Source organism: Lagopus muta, chromosome 8 (assembly GCF_023343835.1).
Source record: "Lagopus muta isolate bLagMut1 chromosome 8, bLagMut1 primary, whole genome shotgun sequence".
NCBI lineage: Eukaryota > Metazoa > Chordata > Aves > Galliformes > Phasianidae > Lagopus > Lagopus muta.
Window position 1 is genome coordinate 14,564,109 of NC_064440.1, and position 14,765 is coordinate 14,578,873.

The window sequence follows — 14,765 nt, forward strand, 5'->3', positions numbered from 1 at the left end:
CTCGGGAAAAACCCTGCTCGAGGCAGGGATATGCGGTGGATATGGGCAGGGGTGCACAGACAGACAGGTATGGGCAGGGCAGGAATGAGGAACTTCTGGGATGGTCCCTGCAGTGAGCACGGGGCATGGGGTGGGATGGAGAGGGGATCCCATCAGCTTAGGTGTACCCTACATAGAGCATCTCTCTCCCAGAGCTGCCAGCCCAACTCAGCATGCTTTGCTCACCCTGGGGGCTGCAGGCTGACCACATTGCACCCATCACGGGGCTGGCTCCCCCCACACCACAGCTCACAGTACCCTCCTGAAAGATGACAGATTTATTGGGCCATGTCCCCGACCAGGAAAGGTACATCCAGTGAAGAGACAAAAGTACACCTGCTGTCAGCTTGCTTCACCCTGGACAACAATCACAATCAAAACTGTGCTTTAAAATAATCTTTAAATAATTTCTGCTTTTCATTTAAAAAAAAAAAAAAAAAGATCCCCCCTCCCAAACAAACCAGCTTGCCCAACCCTCCCGTTCCCCTCTTACCCTGCACGCGCCCATGGTGCCTCTCGGCTATGGTACATACAAAGAGCAGATAAATAAATAAAGAAAGATGTGTGACTGTGGCTGCGGCTCTGATGGGACCCCCCAGGCCTCCAGAGCAGGCAAGCAGCAATGAGATACCCTGAGGGTGTGGGGTGCTGGGGTGGGAGGGCAGCACCTGGGGGGTTTATAGCATTGGGTGCAAATGCAGGGATCTGGGGCTGAGCCTGGGGGAGGCGAGGAGGGAGATGCTTCCTCTGTGCTGCTCCTGCAGGGAAGCATCCCCGGGATGCAATCCCAGAGCAGCTCCCCCATGCTATTACACTGTCCCTGCAGTCAGGATGGCTGTGGTGCTGCCTTTGGGTCCTGTTTCCAAGACTGCTGCCCTGGCAGCACCCACGCAACCAAGTCATGGGTCTTGTGCCACATCCACGCCATCCTTTCCATACAAGGCACTGGTTTGGGTGTGCCTCTCTTTTGGTCCCAGTACCCACATTCCCTTCCTTCCAGCTGCCACAATCCAGGGATGGGAATGGCATCACCCCACAAAGCACCCAGAGCTCCCTCCCCAAGCCTCCCCATAGAGCTGCAGCTACCGGGAGCCCTGGGTACAACCTCTGGTCCCCACTCCCCAGCCCTGCACACACACACGCACATCGCACGCACACACACAAATAGCAGCATGTGGATCCCACCAGCAAAGGGGCGAGGAGGGGGTGTGCAGGGCGAAGCCCCCACAGCTTGGGTGTGGATGCAGCCCCCCCAGCCCAATGTGGGCACAGCTGGGGGTGGGTCACCGCACTGCCACCTCCTCCGCCGGCACACCCTCAGCTCTGGGCCTGGGGCACCCCCAGTGGGTGGAAGCTGTCGGGGGGCAGCAGCATCCTGCCCAAGCGGTAGAGCAGCCCCGAGTACCAGTGCACACCGTCACCCTGCACCCCCGGTCCCCCCAGCAGGCTGTGGTAGAGCCGCAGCGGCCAGAACGCCATCTGTGCCAACTGCTGCTCCCGCACCAGGGCAAAGCATGAGGCCACCACGTCGTCCACCACCAGCGTTCCGTGTTGCGTCAGTGGGGCATAAGCCCCCACGTCCGTCCGGCCCCGCACCCCCACCACTTCGGCGGGCTGCAGCCCCCCTGAGCCCACCGCCACCAGCACGAAGTGTCCGGGCTGCACATGGCTGGCGAAGGTGGGGCGGAATTGGGTGGCAGGTGTCGAGGCATTGTCTGCCACGAAGAGCAGGTGGGTGGGCGTCAGGGCCAGGCGCCGGGGTGGCTGCCGCGTCTCGATGACGTGGAAGGTGGTGAGGGCACGCGGCTCCTTGTCCAGGAAGGCGACGAAGTTGCTGAAGGTGGGCCGACCTGCCCCATCCATCGCCAGCACCCGCTGGCCCGGCCGCAGTGCCCACAGCGGGGTCCGGGCACCGTTCTCCAGCGTCGCCAGCGCCCGCCCAGGGAAGCAGCCGCCCGTCTTCGCGGCAGCCGAGTGCTCTGCACAGGGAGAGAGCAAAGGAGAGGGTTACCCGTCTTCAAGACCCCTAGCATCACCCCACAATGCATGGAGGCCCCGTGCTGCCCGGCAAGTATAACACTGCCCCGGCATTGCCGATGCGCACAGCTCCCTGCACACAGCGCCACCTCTGCCACCGCGCTGCCAAGAGTACCGAGCTGTACCTGCCAGTGCCTGCGACCCACTGCAGTGCTGCTCTGCAAAGCAGGGCCCCCAAACCTGCTGGCACAGGGAGCGCCCAGGGCAAAGGGCAGCCCCGGGGCAAAGGGCAGCGTGAACACACAAGGCAGTGGGGGAGGCACATAAAGCTGCAAGCCCTGCACTGTGTGCCCAGGGTGTGTGGGAACTGCCTTCCTGTCCCCTGCCTGCCTGGGTACCACTCAGGGATGCGGCGAGGAGCAGCGGTGGGGTGCAGCATCCAGCCCTACATATTGTCCCCATCCCACACTGCAGCCCCCTCCTCCTGCCTGCTGCTCACTCCACCCTCCCTGCACCCCCTCTCTGAGCTGCAGGGAGGTGTCACAGCTCACAGCCAGGACAAGCCACCAGGCTGTCAGACAGGGAACACTGTCCAACCCAGTTAGAGAACGCTGGCTTTCCAAGGTGTGGTGTTCAGCCCCCGTAGCAGCCCTCTTTCCCAGTCCTCTCATGTTCTATGTGATATCCTCCCACCGCTGGGGCACCTTGCCCAGGATCCAGCCCCAACCCACTCTGCTCCCAACCTAACCCAGCAGTCTTCCCCCAAGATCGCACAGCCCCCAGCCCCCAGCCCCATGAAGAGAGTCACCCATCTGTGGGACAGAATCCTTTTATTGCTCAGATGAGGTGCAGTGTCTGCTCTGCGCCTGTTCCCAGCAAGGGATAAGTCCCCAGTCCTGCACCCCACATCCCCAGGCAGGGGCTGGCAGGAGAATGGGGGCACCTGACAGGAGCGGAGGCACAGGCACTGGGCACGGAGGGGTGCGTGGGTGCAGGGGGACCCAAAGGGACACAATACATACACCAGGCCATGTGGCCATCCGTACAAAAATAAAAGCCATTTACTACAAGGCAGCCCGGCTGCCCTCTGTACACAGCGCTGGGGGGTTGGGATCTGCACTGCACAGCCTCCGCCACACAGCCCCGGGGTTTCCTTGGCTTTAGGGATAAATACGGGGGATCCACATTCATGGGAGATTGCTGCTGTGAGCAATGAGGCTCCGACCTGCCCCCAAAAGCCCTCCAGGAGCTCGGGGCCCTGCTCGCGGCATCTGTCTTCCATCAGTCCGGGGGCACTCAGAGCCTCGGTCCTTTTCTAGGGGCACAGCCCCACTCCTCAGGCCAGCCCCCACGCACCGGGGTCACGGTCCTCGCTCCGGAGCCCGGCCCCGCTCCTGTGGCCAGCCCCACGGGGCACCCCGGGATGGGGGAACCCCGGCGCTTCGCCCACGCTTCGTCCCTCTGCTGCGGGGCCGCGTCGCTCCCTCTCTGCGCCGCGGTCGCCCCACGTCCATGGCGGGCCGTCCTGGCATCGGGGATGGGATCAGCGCGGGGGGACCGGCTGCCGTCGGGGGGCGTCGGGCCGCTGGGCGCGGGCTAGGGCGGTAGGACAGGCACAGTGCGCTGGGAGCCTGGCTCCGCGGGTGTGCGCGGCCGTGGGCGGACCCGGCGCTGCGGCTGTCCCCACGCACGCGCAAGCCCACGAGCGGTGCGGAGCTCTCCCGACGCGTCCCGGCAGCCAGCATGGGTGCCCCGCGCCGTGCGTGGGCCGCTGCTGCCCTCTGCCGCACGCAGCCAGCGCGGCCGGGAGGGGCCGGGGGTTGTGCGGGACCCCGTGCACGGCTCCTGTCCCCCCGGCGGCTCACCCCACACCGTCATAGCCTGCAGAATCGCTTTTCGCGGCACCGCCCGAGAAGCGAGCAACGCCAGCGAGCACAGCGCTCAGTCCTGTTCCCAGTGTCCCGCAGCCCTCAGCATCCCTCCACAGCAGGGGCCTGATTGCAGGACACCTTTCTGGAGCGTCCTCGTCCCACAGTGGCCATGGGACAACCTGGGGTTGGCTGGGGGCTGCTGCGGAGAGCAGGGCTGGATGGGGACTGAGGGATTGCAAGGGTATGGGAGGCAGCAATGATGGGTACGTGGGGAGAAAAGGGTGGGTAGGGTGAGAAAAGGGTGGAGAGAGTGGGCTCTGTCAGGGAATTTGCCCCATGGCACTGCTGAACGCAGAGCTGTGCCTCACACCCGGCCCCACTGCCTGGCACAGCAATCCCCTAGCAGCACCCCATCAGCCAGTCAGGCCCACAGCACGCTGCAGCATGGGGCTGTCCCCCAGCCCCGCTGTCTTCTCCATCCTTACCTGACTTGACGGAGCAGTGGATGTGCGCCTTGGACTCGTAGTAGACCCAGTCAAAGCCGGCCTCCACGGCCAGGCGGGCAAGCATGCCATACTTGTTGCGGTCCCTGTCTGAGGTTGTGATGTCCACGGCTCGGCCCTCGTAGTGCAGCGACTCCTCTGAGTGGTGACCGTCCTCATCCCAGCCCTCTGTCACCCGCAGCTTCACCCCTGGCCACTGGTTCATGACAGAAATGGCCAGGGAGTTCAGGCGGTCCTTGCAGCGCTGCAGGGTGGGGGGCACAGTCAGTAAAGGGCTTTAGGGTGGGCTGTGCTTCCATCGCTGCCCCAGGGGCACGGTGGCCTCACAACCTCACCCATCCCCTGCCCACATGGGGTGAGCCCATTTCCACATGTCCCTTACACAAGGGCTGAGGAACAACAACAGGTCCTCAAAGACCCACAGCTGGTGGCCATAGGGGCCAGGCAAGCAAGCTGTCTGGCTTTGTCCTGTTTTTTTCTCACCCCAAAGCACCCCTCGGAGATGCAGCCCTGTCCACTTCCCCCAGCACAGCAGCTCCACTCGCAGCTGTGTCACGGTGGGGACCAAACCTGGTCCATCTCGGCAGGTACAGCCTGCGCTTTAGGTCCCTTCTCTAACTGTGAGAGGGATGGAGATCAGATGGAAAAGGTGCAGAGAATGTGATATGGATGGTACTGAGGTGCTTCTGGATAACACAGGGTGGGTGGGCTATGACTGCACAGTGGGGGCTATAGGAAAAAAAAAAAGGACCAGATGTGGTCCCATACAAGGTAAGTCCTGGGAAGCATTAAATGACACAACAGGATAGCAGGCTAAAAGCAGACTGTGGGGGATGCTTCATACAGTCACAGCCCGGTGCTGGATCTCCTGCTGCAGAATGTCAGACTGGCAGCAATACACTCAGGTCATGAGAGCACCATGGAGAGTGTGAAGCAAGGCCACAGACCTGCTGCTGGGTGCCAAGCGGCTCAGAAAGGCCCTCACGCTGCAGGAGCTGTCCCAGTAGATTTGCCCTCTCCCTGTCCCCCATCACCTGTCCCTATCCTGGGGTGCTGCTCCAGGGGAACTCCACTTGCTCTTGGCACAGTGTGAGCCTCAGGGAGGGCAGTGCCCGGCAGGCCTTTGCTCCATATGGGACAGGGGAGCGCCTCTACCCTCGTCTCGTGGCTCCCTGGGCGTGGGGAGATAAGGCAGGAAGGTGCTGGACAAACAGTGCCCAGGGGAGGGGAGGAGAAGGGAGGGGAGCGACTTTTGTCCTCAGCAAGCACCAGCGCGGTGCCACTCTGTGCAGACACGAGGACTCCAGGGACCCCAGTGAGAGGGTTCGGGGCCGTGCCCTGCCGAAGTGAGGAGCCCCTCTTGTCATACTGCGTTGCTCCACGTGTCCCCTCACCCCCTGCTTTGGGACCCTCTTGTCCCCCTCCACTTTCCCGGTGCTCCCTACAGGAGAGGCATGCGCAGACCGAGACCCTCCAACTTCTGTCCCCCGCCGGGACGCTGCCTGCCACTATCCCAGGGACCAGCCACCTTGTCCCCAGCGGTGTCCCCGCAGCGCAGCACCAGGCTGGCGGCGTCCCCGAACCCCGAGCCGGGCGGCCCTGCCTGTGCCCTCGGTGGCCAGCAGGTGTCAGAGCGGGTAGGGAGTAGGAGGGGACCGGAGGGCCGCAGGTACCGGCGGCGAGGAGCGACGGGAGGTAGCAAACAGGGAGAGAGAGGGAGAGCAGGTGGGATGTGCAAGGAGCGGGCAGGGACGGGCAAGACAAAAGAAGACTCTGGGAATGTCAGGCTGTGCTGAGGGGAGAGCTGCTCTCTGCCACCCGGCACTGGCTTCACTCCTTTCTCATGCCCAGACTGTGGGCAGGATAGCGTCCCGTAGCAAAAGTCAAACGTTTTGGAAAGGACTGGAGGAAGGACACAGCTCCGGGTCAGGGCAGAGCCATCGGAAAACCCGGGACACTGCTGCGCCCATCACCTCAGCACTGGGATGCAATGAGCCACAGCCGCCCCCGAGCACAGAGCACTGCCAGGAGAAGAACGGTCACCCTACATCTGCCCCCAGGTGAGGTTTATCCCAGAGAAAGCCAAAAGTCCCACCGTAAGCTCCACATGAGCAATTCATCACCTCTGCAAAGATGGTCTCCAACCATGAGGGACTGCGAGGGGTGATGGGGAGAGATGTGGGGTGGGGACACTGGTGGGAGCAGGGGGCTGGGGACATTCCTGGGCCAGGCTGCGGGGAGAGGTGAGGCGAGCTCTGCCTCCAGCCTTATCTCAGCACCTCCGAGTGGGACCAGCAAGAGCAAACACACTGGAATTCTTGAGGAAGATGAAACGATAAAGTAAAGGCAGGCAGAGAGCAGCTCTACCCACCCCCTTAAGCAGGCAGCATCTTCCGGCTGCCTGGGACACCCAGACCCTTGGACTTGGGGAAAGAAAACAGGTTTGAAGTGAGTCAACAGCAGTAAAAGCCAGGGCACTGGGGGAAGGGATGAGGAGTTGGGTCAATGGCTTTTCCCAGCCCATGGCAGGGCACGGTGCATGAGCTGTTATGTCTGGGAGCATCTCCCACAGCCAGGGGCACAGGATGAGCCCAGAGGGCCGTGGGATGGAAGTGAGCTACCAGAAGTCATGCCATCTCCTCAGCAATGGAGACAACCCTCAGGACACTGTGGTACCCGCAGTACCCTTAGGTCGCAACGACTGGCAGAGCTCACTGCTTCCTCAGCATCCTTGGGCACAAAGATGTTCTGCATCGGGGCTGCAGGCTGCAGGGATTAGCAACTTACAGGGGGGACTCAACCCTTCAGCTACATTCCCTGGTCTGAAAACATCCCTGTGCCATAGCCCATGCCCTTGAGGACCAGCCCTTGGGGCACACAGGGTAACAGAACTGTCAAGCCAGCAACCGCGCTATTCTCCTTGTCACCAGCACCTCGGGCAGAGTCCATGGCCAGAGCCCGGCTCAGCTGCTGCCACCGGGGCCATCCCGCTCACACGCCCATCCCCAGCCCTGGGGTGCAGCAGGCACCTGTCTGCTCCCCGCCTCCCCCAGCAGCTCGCTCGGGCTGTAACCCCTCACTGAGGCCGATGGCCGGGTTTCTTATAGCAAGGCCGTGTGGCTCCTTATCTGCATTCCTGAAACCCTCAGGCATTCTCCTGGCAATATTAAAACACAGAGTAACCTTCGTCCAGCATCACCCCCTCCAACCGCTGCCGTCCTCTGTCCACCCCCCTCCTTCCCACTGGCTCAGAGCACTTTGAAGCTGAATGCAACAGCAGAACATTTGCAACAACAGGTTGTTCCCTTCTCCATACCCAGGAGGGGCAGCCCCATGCCAGGCACCCTTTACCGTCCTACTCTGAACACGAGGGAACCTCCTACTCTGAACACTGAGGTATAGCATGGGAGACAAGGACAGCGAGTGGGATAAACTTGTTGCTCTGCCCACTCGTCGCCAGCACGCTGGGCTCCACGAGCTTATGCTGTGACCCCCAGTACGCAGAGCAGAGGTGCACAAATAGGATAGGCACAGCGGAGCAGGGGAATGCCAGCCCAGGGGACAGTGGGACTCGGTTCGGGGGGATAGCAGTGCAGCACGCGAGCAGCTCGGGGGTACCAGGCACACCTTGCGGTGTAGCAGCCGTGGGTGCTGCCACCTCGGGGTCCGGGGTGCTGCCGGCTCCGGCTCCGACGCGCCCAGCCCCACCGAAGGGGCAGAGCAGCGCGGCGAAGCAGGGAGATGGATGCCCGTGCGGCACCGGGATGCCCGGGGCAGGATGGGGCGGCCGCAGCGCCGGTCTCCGCCTCCCGCCCGAACGAACGGGCCGTGCCGGCAGCCCGGTGCCCGCAGGTACCCGGCGCGGGGGGAGAAGCGGGCGGCGGCGGGGCCGTACCTGGGTCATGAGCCGGTCGGCGCCGGTGTTCTCCTCGTCCTTGAAGATGATGTCGGGGTTGTAGTTGGGCGTGAGCTCCTTGAAGCGCTCAGAGTTCCGCGCGATCTTGCCCTCGTAGCGCCCGCTGGCCCCCAGCGTCTTCTCGGGCACGTTGGGGCTGAACTGCTTGTAGGCGAGCGGGATGAGCTTGCGGGGCGGCCGGCGGCGGCTGCCCACCACCCTGCCCGGCCCGCAGCCGCGCACGGCCGGCGCCAGCAGCAGCGCGCACCCGCTCAGCAGCAGCAGCAGCCGCGCCGGCTTCATGGCGCGCCCGGCGGCCCCGGGGCGGCCCGAAGGGGGACCGGCGGCTCCGGGGGCCCCGCTAGGCTCGGCCGCCGCTCCCGCCGCCCGCCCCGGGGCTCCCCATGCGGCGCGCAGGTGCCGCTGCGGGTGCGGGCGCGGCGGCTGCCCGGAGCGCTCCGGCTGCCCGGTGCGGCGGCCGTCCGCTGTCGTGCCGCTCTGAGCTGCCGTGCCCCGGCGGCGGCAATAAATAGCGAAGGGCCGTTTGTTTTGGCAGGAGAGCGGCCGCTTGCGGGGCGCGGGGCGCGGGGCTCGGCGCTGCCGGAGCCCCCCGCGGTTTGCGCCCTGGCGGTCAGCACTGCGGGGCCGGGGCCGGAGTCGGAGCCGGAGCCGGAGCCGCCGCTGCCTCCGCTCCCCGGGCAGGAGTGAGAGGGGAAATTGAAGAGATCCGGGACCGGGAACCGCCAGGACCGCACCCTGCCCGTGTCCCTGCCTCCCAGCGCCCTCCCTCCCTCGCCTCCTCCCCGCGGAACCTGCCCCGGGCCGCCCGCAGCCTCCTCCCACCGGCCGAGCCCCGCAGCCCACCCCGCCACCTGCCCCTCGGGGCCGCCCCCGCCGTCCGCCCGGCCCGACGCCCCTCGCCCCGGGACGCCCCCGGGCACGAGATGGCACCCCCGGGCTCCGGCCCCCGCCGCGCCGCCTGCTCGCCAGGGGCCCGGGCCTGCGGGCGGGGATCAAACAGAGCAGGGAGGCAGCTGGTTGAAATTTAACCACAATATTCTCGCTCCCCATTGTTTCCAGGGAGGCCCGATATTTCCACAACAGGATTATGGCATCTGATTAACTCGCTGAGACAACAATGAGGGGCTGGGATGGGCTTCCCCTTCTAGCTGCCAAAAGGGGAAAGTAAATACAACACCCTGATTTCAGGAGCGAGGGTTCGCGAGGCCCCCCTGGTTCTCCCCCAGCTGCATGCCGGGGAGGGGTCCGGCCACACTCTGCTTGCACCCCTGCAAGTTTCCTATGTCCTTCCCAGGTGAGGCAGTGCCTTGGGATGGCCCTATACACACCGCCTTGGCGGGGATGGCCCCTCACATCCCTTGGGTGGGCACACTGGAGGGCCAGGCTGGAATAGCTGCAGGTCTGCGCTGGGTGATGGAGACAGAGCCATCCAGGCATTTGGATGCAGCCAGCAGCACCCGTGTGTTTGGGATGCTGCTAGCCAGCAGCTCCAGAGGACTGTTTCCTTTGCAGGATATACAGGCAGAGCAAAGTTGCCGAGAGGTGTCTGCATCAGGGTCAGAGCTTGCACGAAGCCCTGCCACAACCTGGGATGCGTGGTGTCCTGCTGCTCCCATATGTGATGGAACAAGAAGCAATACCTACGGTCCCCAGCCCTAACACTTGCACATCTCGGTTGACTCTTCCAGAAGAGCATCCTACAGGAGTCAGCAGGAAGAGCAGAGAGCTGTCACAGCATCTCTCCTTGTGCCTTCCTCTGGGGCTGCAGGAAGGGCACAGCTCACCATACATCGCAGGCACAGGAGGAGCAGAGCCTGAGCTAAGGTTGAAGGCTGCTCTGCACTCCTGCTGGAGGGGCGATCCCAGCTCCCTGCCTCTCTAATCCAAAGCCAGACTCTGCAGCATGCGTATTACATGTGCCTGTCCCCTGTCCAGCTCCAGACTGGCAGCAGCCTGGTTCTGCCCTCACTGGAACAAAATCCATATCCCCTGGAGACCCAGAGCTGCAAACAGGGAACTGACTTTGGTTGTGACTGTGGCACCAGTGGTCCCAGCACCCTGCGTCAGCTCTGGGCACGGAAAGAAGTGACAGGCTTCTGCCCCTGGATGCAGAGCCTGCTGTATGTCTATGCAGCATGGCCCAACTCCTGCACGGGAAGTGGGACATGGGAGAGTTACCTGCTCATTAGCACTGCCTGGATATGAAGAGCAGCCCACCAGGAAGCACCCCAGGAGTGGGGTGGGACACTGCTGAGCTCTCCACAACCTCTTCCAGTGGGACTGACATCAACTGGGCTCAGCACTGACCACAGCATCCATATCCCAGTGCCAGCCTGTATACCTGCCGGCACATGGGGCAGGACCCCAGGTGTGGCTGGGCAGCCAGTGTAGGGGGCTGTCTGCCCAGAGACTGGTGGAAAAGGGCGTTTGCAGCTGCAGCACTGGGGCATGGAGAGGAATTACCTTCCAGCATCTCCTGCAGCCGCCAGCTACTCTTAGGCACTTTCAGGACCAACCCCACACAGTCCTCCTGGCTGTGTCCTCACCTTGCTCTAGTCCCCCTTTCCTCCACTCTCTGGCTTCACCCCCTCAACCAATGGCACTGCAGCCTCCAGCCATCAGCATCCTGTGGATACCAAGCTGGTACCAGGCTGGCACTGGGCTGGCAACAGGCCCCGCAGGGCTGCCCGGAGCAGAGCACAGTGCAGAGCAAGCAGGCAGCGGAGCCGAGAGATGCAGTCTAGGTGGTGCTATTTCTCTATTTTTGCACTGGTTGGGTTTGGGATTTTCCTCTCCCTATTCGCTGCCTTGGTCGTCTTCTTCTCCTCTCTCTTTTTTTTTTTTTTTCTTTTCCTTTTCTAAAAATACTTGACAGCGATTGAAAGGTCCCTTTAATCGAGGCCACAGAGCCCTTATTAAGGGCACGGGTCGGGGTGCTGGGCCGTGCCCGGCATAACGGCTTCATTAAACCCTGCGAAAACTAATATTTATGGAATCAAATTTATGGAGGCCGAGGCCGAACTTGTGGCCTTTAATGTGTGTCGGAAGCTCAAATCCAGCCGGCTCCAGGGAGGAGGGGGTGGGGACAGGGAAGGAGACCCCAGCGGGCCAGGCTGGGACAATGCGAGGTGACACTCCCCGCAGCTGGCGTCAACCTGGGCCGGGAAGGCACCTTGGCCCATTCTGGAGCCATGGGGCTGGGGGTATTGGCAGAGCTCTTTTTCCCACTGACAATTCTGATCTGCTTTCATCTCTGCTCCTGCAGCCCATCCTTCCCATGCCCTGGGACAGGATGTGTTTTAACAGCAGGTCCTTGCCTGCAGCTCATGCCCTCCAAGCAGTGCTGACCCATGTTGGAGATGGGGCACAGCCCCAGCTCTTTCACCCAGGAGAAAGCAATGTGGTTGGGAAAGCCCAGAGAGCCCCAGAGCCCCCGTTGCCCTACAGTCCACAGGCTCCTGTTCCAAAGGCTCCTGGGTTGTACTCAGACAGGAGAAGGCAGGACACAAGGGTATAGGCACACGATCCCCACTCCATGGCTTCCCCTTCCCATCACCCACTCTGCCCCGCATGCTGCTCCCTTGGAGAGGAAGTATAAAAACCTCTCGCCCTGGGACTGGCCGGCCATGGCCCTGCAAAGGCCCTTTCATTCCCCTTCTACAGACACAGGGGCTGCTCCGGATGTTTTTGTTTCCCCCTTGCTGCCCTTGAGAGAAAGCAGTGAGCCTGCGGCTAGCCCAGCCCTGGGGAGCCAGGGGCAGGCAGGGGCACGGGACCCTGCTGCTATTTTAGGAGCTGGATTGGGTATGGGAGTGGCTTCCCAGCTTCAAAGGGAAGCACGTGGAGACAAGAGCTGGGAGAGGAGAGGAAGGGTTAATGCATACACGGAGGGATGAATGGATGGATGGACGGATGGATGGATGGACTGAAGGATAGAGGGAGGGAAGGAGGGAGGGAGGGATGATCGAGGGATGCAAGGAAAGATGAAGGAAAGAATGGATGGAAGGAGGAATGGATGATGAAGAGATGGAGGGAAGGATGGAGGGAAGAATGGATGGAAGGATGGATAGATGGATGGATGGATGGATGGATGGATGGATGGATGGATGGATGGATGGATGGATGGACGGTGTGTGAGGGGGTAGAAATTATACTTTGAATACAGAGAGAATCTATAATATGCTGCACCAGAGGTTGCACCCCTGTCTCAGCACCATGGGCTGAGGAGGGGCAGAGCAGAGGGAGAAGGAACATCACCCAGACGCAGACCTTTATTGCAAAGGGCAGGACTTTGTCTTCCAGCCAAAGGAACACCCCACCAGAGCCCTGCAGTTTCTGTCTGGGCACACACACGGCAGCATCCCTCCCACTACCCCCAGGTCCAGCACGAGCTTCACATAGGCAGCCTGGGATCTGCATCTGGGCAGAAGCACAAAGAATTCCCTGAGATATAAACAGGTGGACAAGAAATTCTGTCTCCTCGGCAGTGGGGAATGACCCCAGAAGAATCCACAGGGAGATGCAGATGAGGCATAGGACATGTGGTGATCCACACAGCCTTTCTTAGGTGCTGTGGGACAGAGACCCTCAGGACAGCAGCAGCAACCTTTCAGCTGAAGAGCCCTTTTGCCTTCTTCGGCTTGGCCTTGGCCACAGGTAGTCGGGGCTTCTGCACAGGGGAGGAGGTCGGCTGTGAGCAAAGGGGAGGCAATGTCAGCCCCCTGGGGGGGTTGGTGCAGGATGGGTGCAAATGGGAGCAGTGACACCCCATGGGGCAGTGCAACAGTACATGTGTGCAACAAGCCCGTGTGTCTCCCAGTCAGTGTATACAGGGAGTGGGATGTGCTAGAAATCAACCCAAGCCCACCGGCCCACCTTGGTGGGGCACAGGGCTGGGCTGCACAAAGGCTGGGCACTGAGGGCAGCAGAGCATGCAACAGCTGGCTTCAATCCCCTGCCAGTGCATGAAGCCCCATCCCTCTGCTGGCAAGAACAGGCTGTTCCCAGCATCGTGCTCACCGTGGCTTCCTTGCTCAAAGATGCTGTTTCGTCCACTGGCGACTGGGGCGCCGGGTCGGGGTGCCCTGAGGTTTCTGCAGTAGGCGCCAGGTCTTCAGTGTCCTCTGGTGCCAGAAGGGAGAGATGCAATTTGGGGTTGAGCTGAGGAAACACAGAGTATCACCCAAGCCCACGCTGGGAACAAAGGGAGCTCAGCTCAAAGCAAAGGGGAGTTGGTTGCATCCAGGACCTCATTCCCATTCCCCTGGGAAGGGGGCTTGACCCAGGAGTATTCCACATTCCCCCACTTCCCAGCCAGGAGCTTCTCACCTGGGTGATGTCGTTTCCGAGCCTGCTTGGCCTCCTGCAGCGTCACTGCCATGTAGAGTTGCCGCAGAGCGGAGGTGAATGCGTGTCCATCTCCTGCACTGCAGATTTGGGGCAGGCTCTGTGGAGAGGCCAGAGACAGTCACCCCACTGCCAGCATCAGGGTCTGGAACAGCCCCGGGAGCAGCCAGCTCCTGCCAGACCACCCTGCCTTGTGCTGGACAGCAGGGAAGGGGCTGTGTGTGCCTACCTGCAGGACTCTGCGCTTCACCATGGAGACCACAACATGGTTTTGCCCTGGTGCTGCACCACCACTTGCAGGCATGCAGATGCTCCCTAGTTGTGCATGCACATGCTCACATGGGCACACACACACACACACACAGCTGCACACCTGCTCTGCCTTCCCATTAAGAGGAAGATGGCAGAGGTCAGGGCAGCTGCTCGCATGGTCATTCATGAGCTGCTGAAGATAAGATCACATGGGAAGGGCTGTGGCTTCCCCAGCAGAAGCAGTGTGGAGGCATGCTGATAAGGAACAAAAGCTTTTGGCATGGGCAGGACCCCAGGCACACTGGGGGGCAAGGACCCCCTGCCTTGTCACAGTCTCCTGTGCAGCGATGCCTGCACAAGCAGCATAAGCCACATCCAGTGCTGATGCAGAGAAATCCCCCTCATGCCTGTGCCCGCTGAGGGATGCTGCTCTCAGCATAAGGGCTGTGTCAACATGTGCAGGGACCTTGGAGGATGCCTAGGGCACAACAGCTATGAAGGGGTGCAGGAAAGTAGGTGTGCATGCAGGGCTGGGGAAATGCATCTGAGGGGGGTTGCTCAGTGATGTGCAGCCGTACACATGTGCAGGTGTATGCATGTGTGATGAGTGTAGCTAGGGATGCACGTGGGGCTGTTTGTGTCTCCATGTATGTGTGTGTGTCAAAGGTCCGGCAGTAACCTCTGCTCAGCTCCACACCCAAACAGCAGGAGAACAAAGTGTAACAGATAAGGCTGATTCCTCCCCAGGATGGGGAAGCGGGGAGGGGATGGGGACACTCAGACCCACTCAAGGCCAGAGCCCAGAGCTTAGGACAGCATCCCAAGGGCAGAGAGGGCAGGCAAAGACCCTTGGCACTCTGT

The 14,765-nt window shown here is 61.7% G+C and overlaps 2 protein-coding genes across 7 annotated transcripts in view; both read right to left on the reverse strand.

Annotated features, from left to right (window-relative positions):
• Positions 1-333: 333 nt before the first annotated feature.
• IHH (Indian hedgehog signaling molecule) lies at positions 334-8,588 on the reverse strand. Its single transcript, XM_048952755.1, has 3 exons — positions 8,286-8,588; positions 4,373-4,634; positions 334-2,018 (listed from the first exon to the last, which is right to left on the reverse strand). Exons 1-3 carry the CDS (start codon positions 8,586-8,588, stop codon positions 1,357-1,359), a joined length of 1,227 nt encoding a protein of 408 aa, XP_048808712.1. The 3' UTR covers positions 334-1,356.
• Positions 8,589-9,323: 735 nt separating this feature from the next.
• NHEJ1 (non-homologous end joining factor 1) overlaps positions 9,324-14,765 on the reverse strand; it is a 34,415-nt gene continuing 28,973 nt past the window's right edge. For 3 of the 6 annotated variants that reach the window (XM_048952757.1, XM_048952759.1, XM_048952756.1), the window contains 3 exons: positions 13,635-13,752; positions 13,326-13,429; positions 9,324-12,996 (listed from right to left, as the gene is read on the reverse strand). In XM_048952757.1, coding sequence (XP_048808714.1) covers positions 12,916-12,996; positions 13,326-13,429; positions 13,635-13,752 — 303 coding nt within the window. In that variant the 3' untranslated portion in view covers positions 9,324-12,915. Of the gene's footprint in view, positions 12,997-13,325; positions 13,467-13,634; positions 13,753-14,765 lie in introns of all 6 variants that reach the window. The other 3 variants (XM_048952758.1, XR_007378479.1, XR_007378478.1) reach the window with 3 other exon arrangements.

Bases quoted from the DNA above. Each gene is read 5' to 3' on its own strand.
- IHH (XM_048952755.1), bottom strand. From the start codon at position 8,588: ATGAAGCCGGCGCGGCTGCTGCTGCTGCTGAGCGGGTGCGCGCTGCTG. The intron at 4,635-8,285 runs GTACGGCCCCGC...CCCACCCTGCAG, and splicing joins CCGACCGGCTCATGACCCAG to CGCTGCAAGGACCGCCTGAA. The intron at 2,019-4,372 runs GTAAGGATGGAG...CTCCCTGTGCAG, and splicing joins CCACTGCTCCGTCAAGTCAG to AGCACTCGGCTGCCGCGAAG.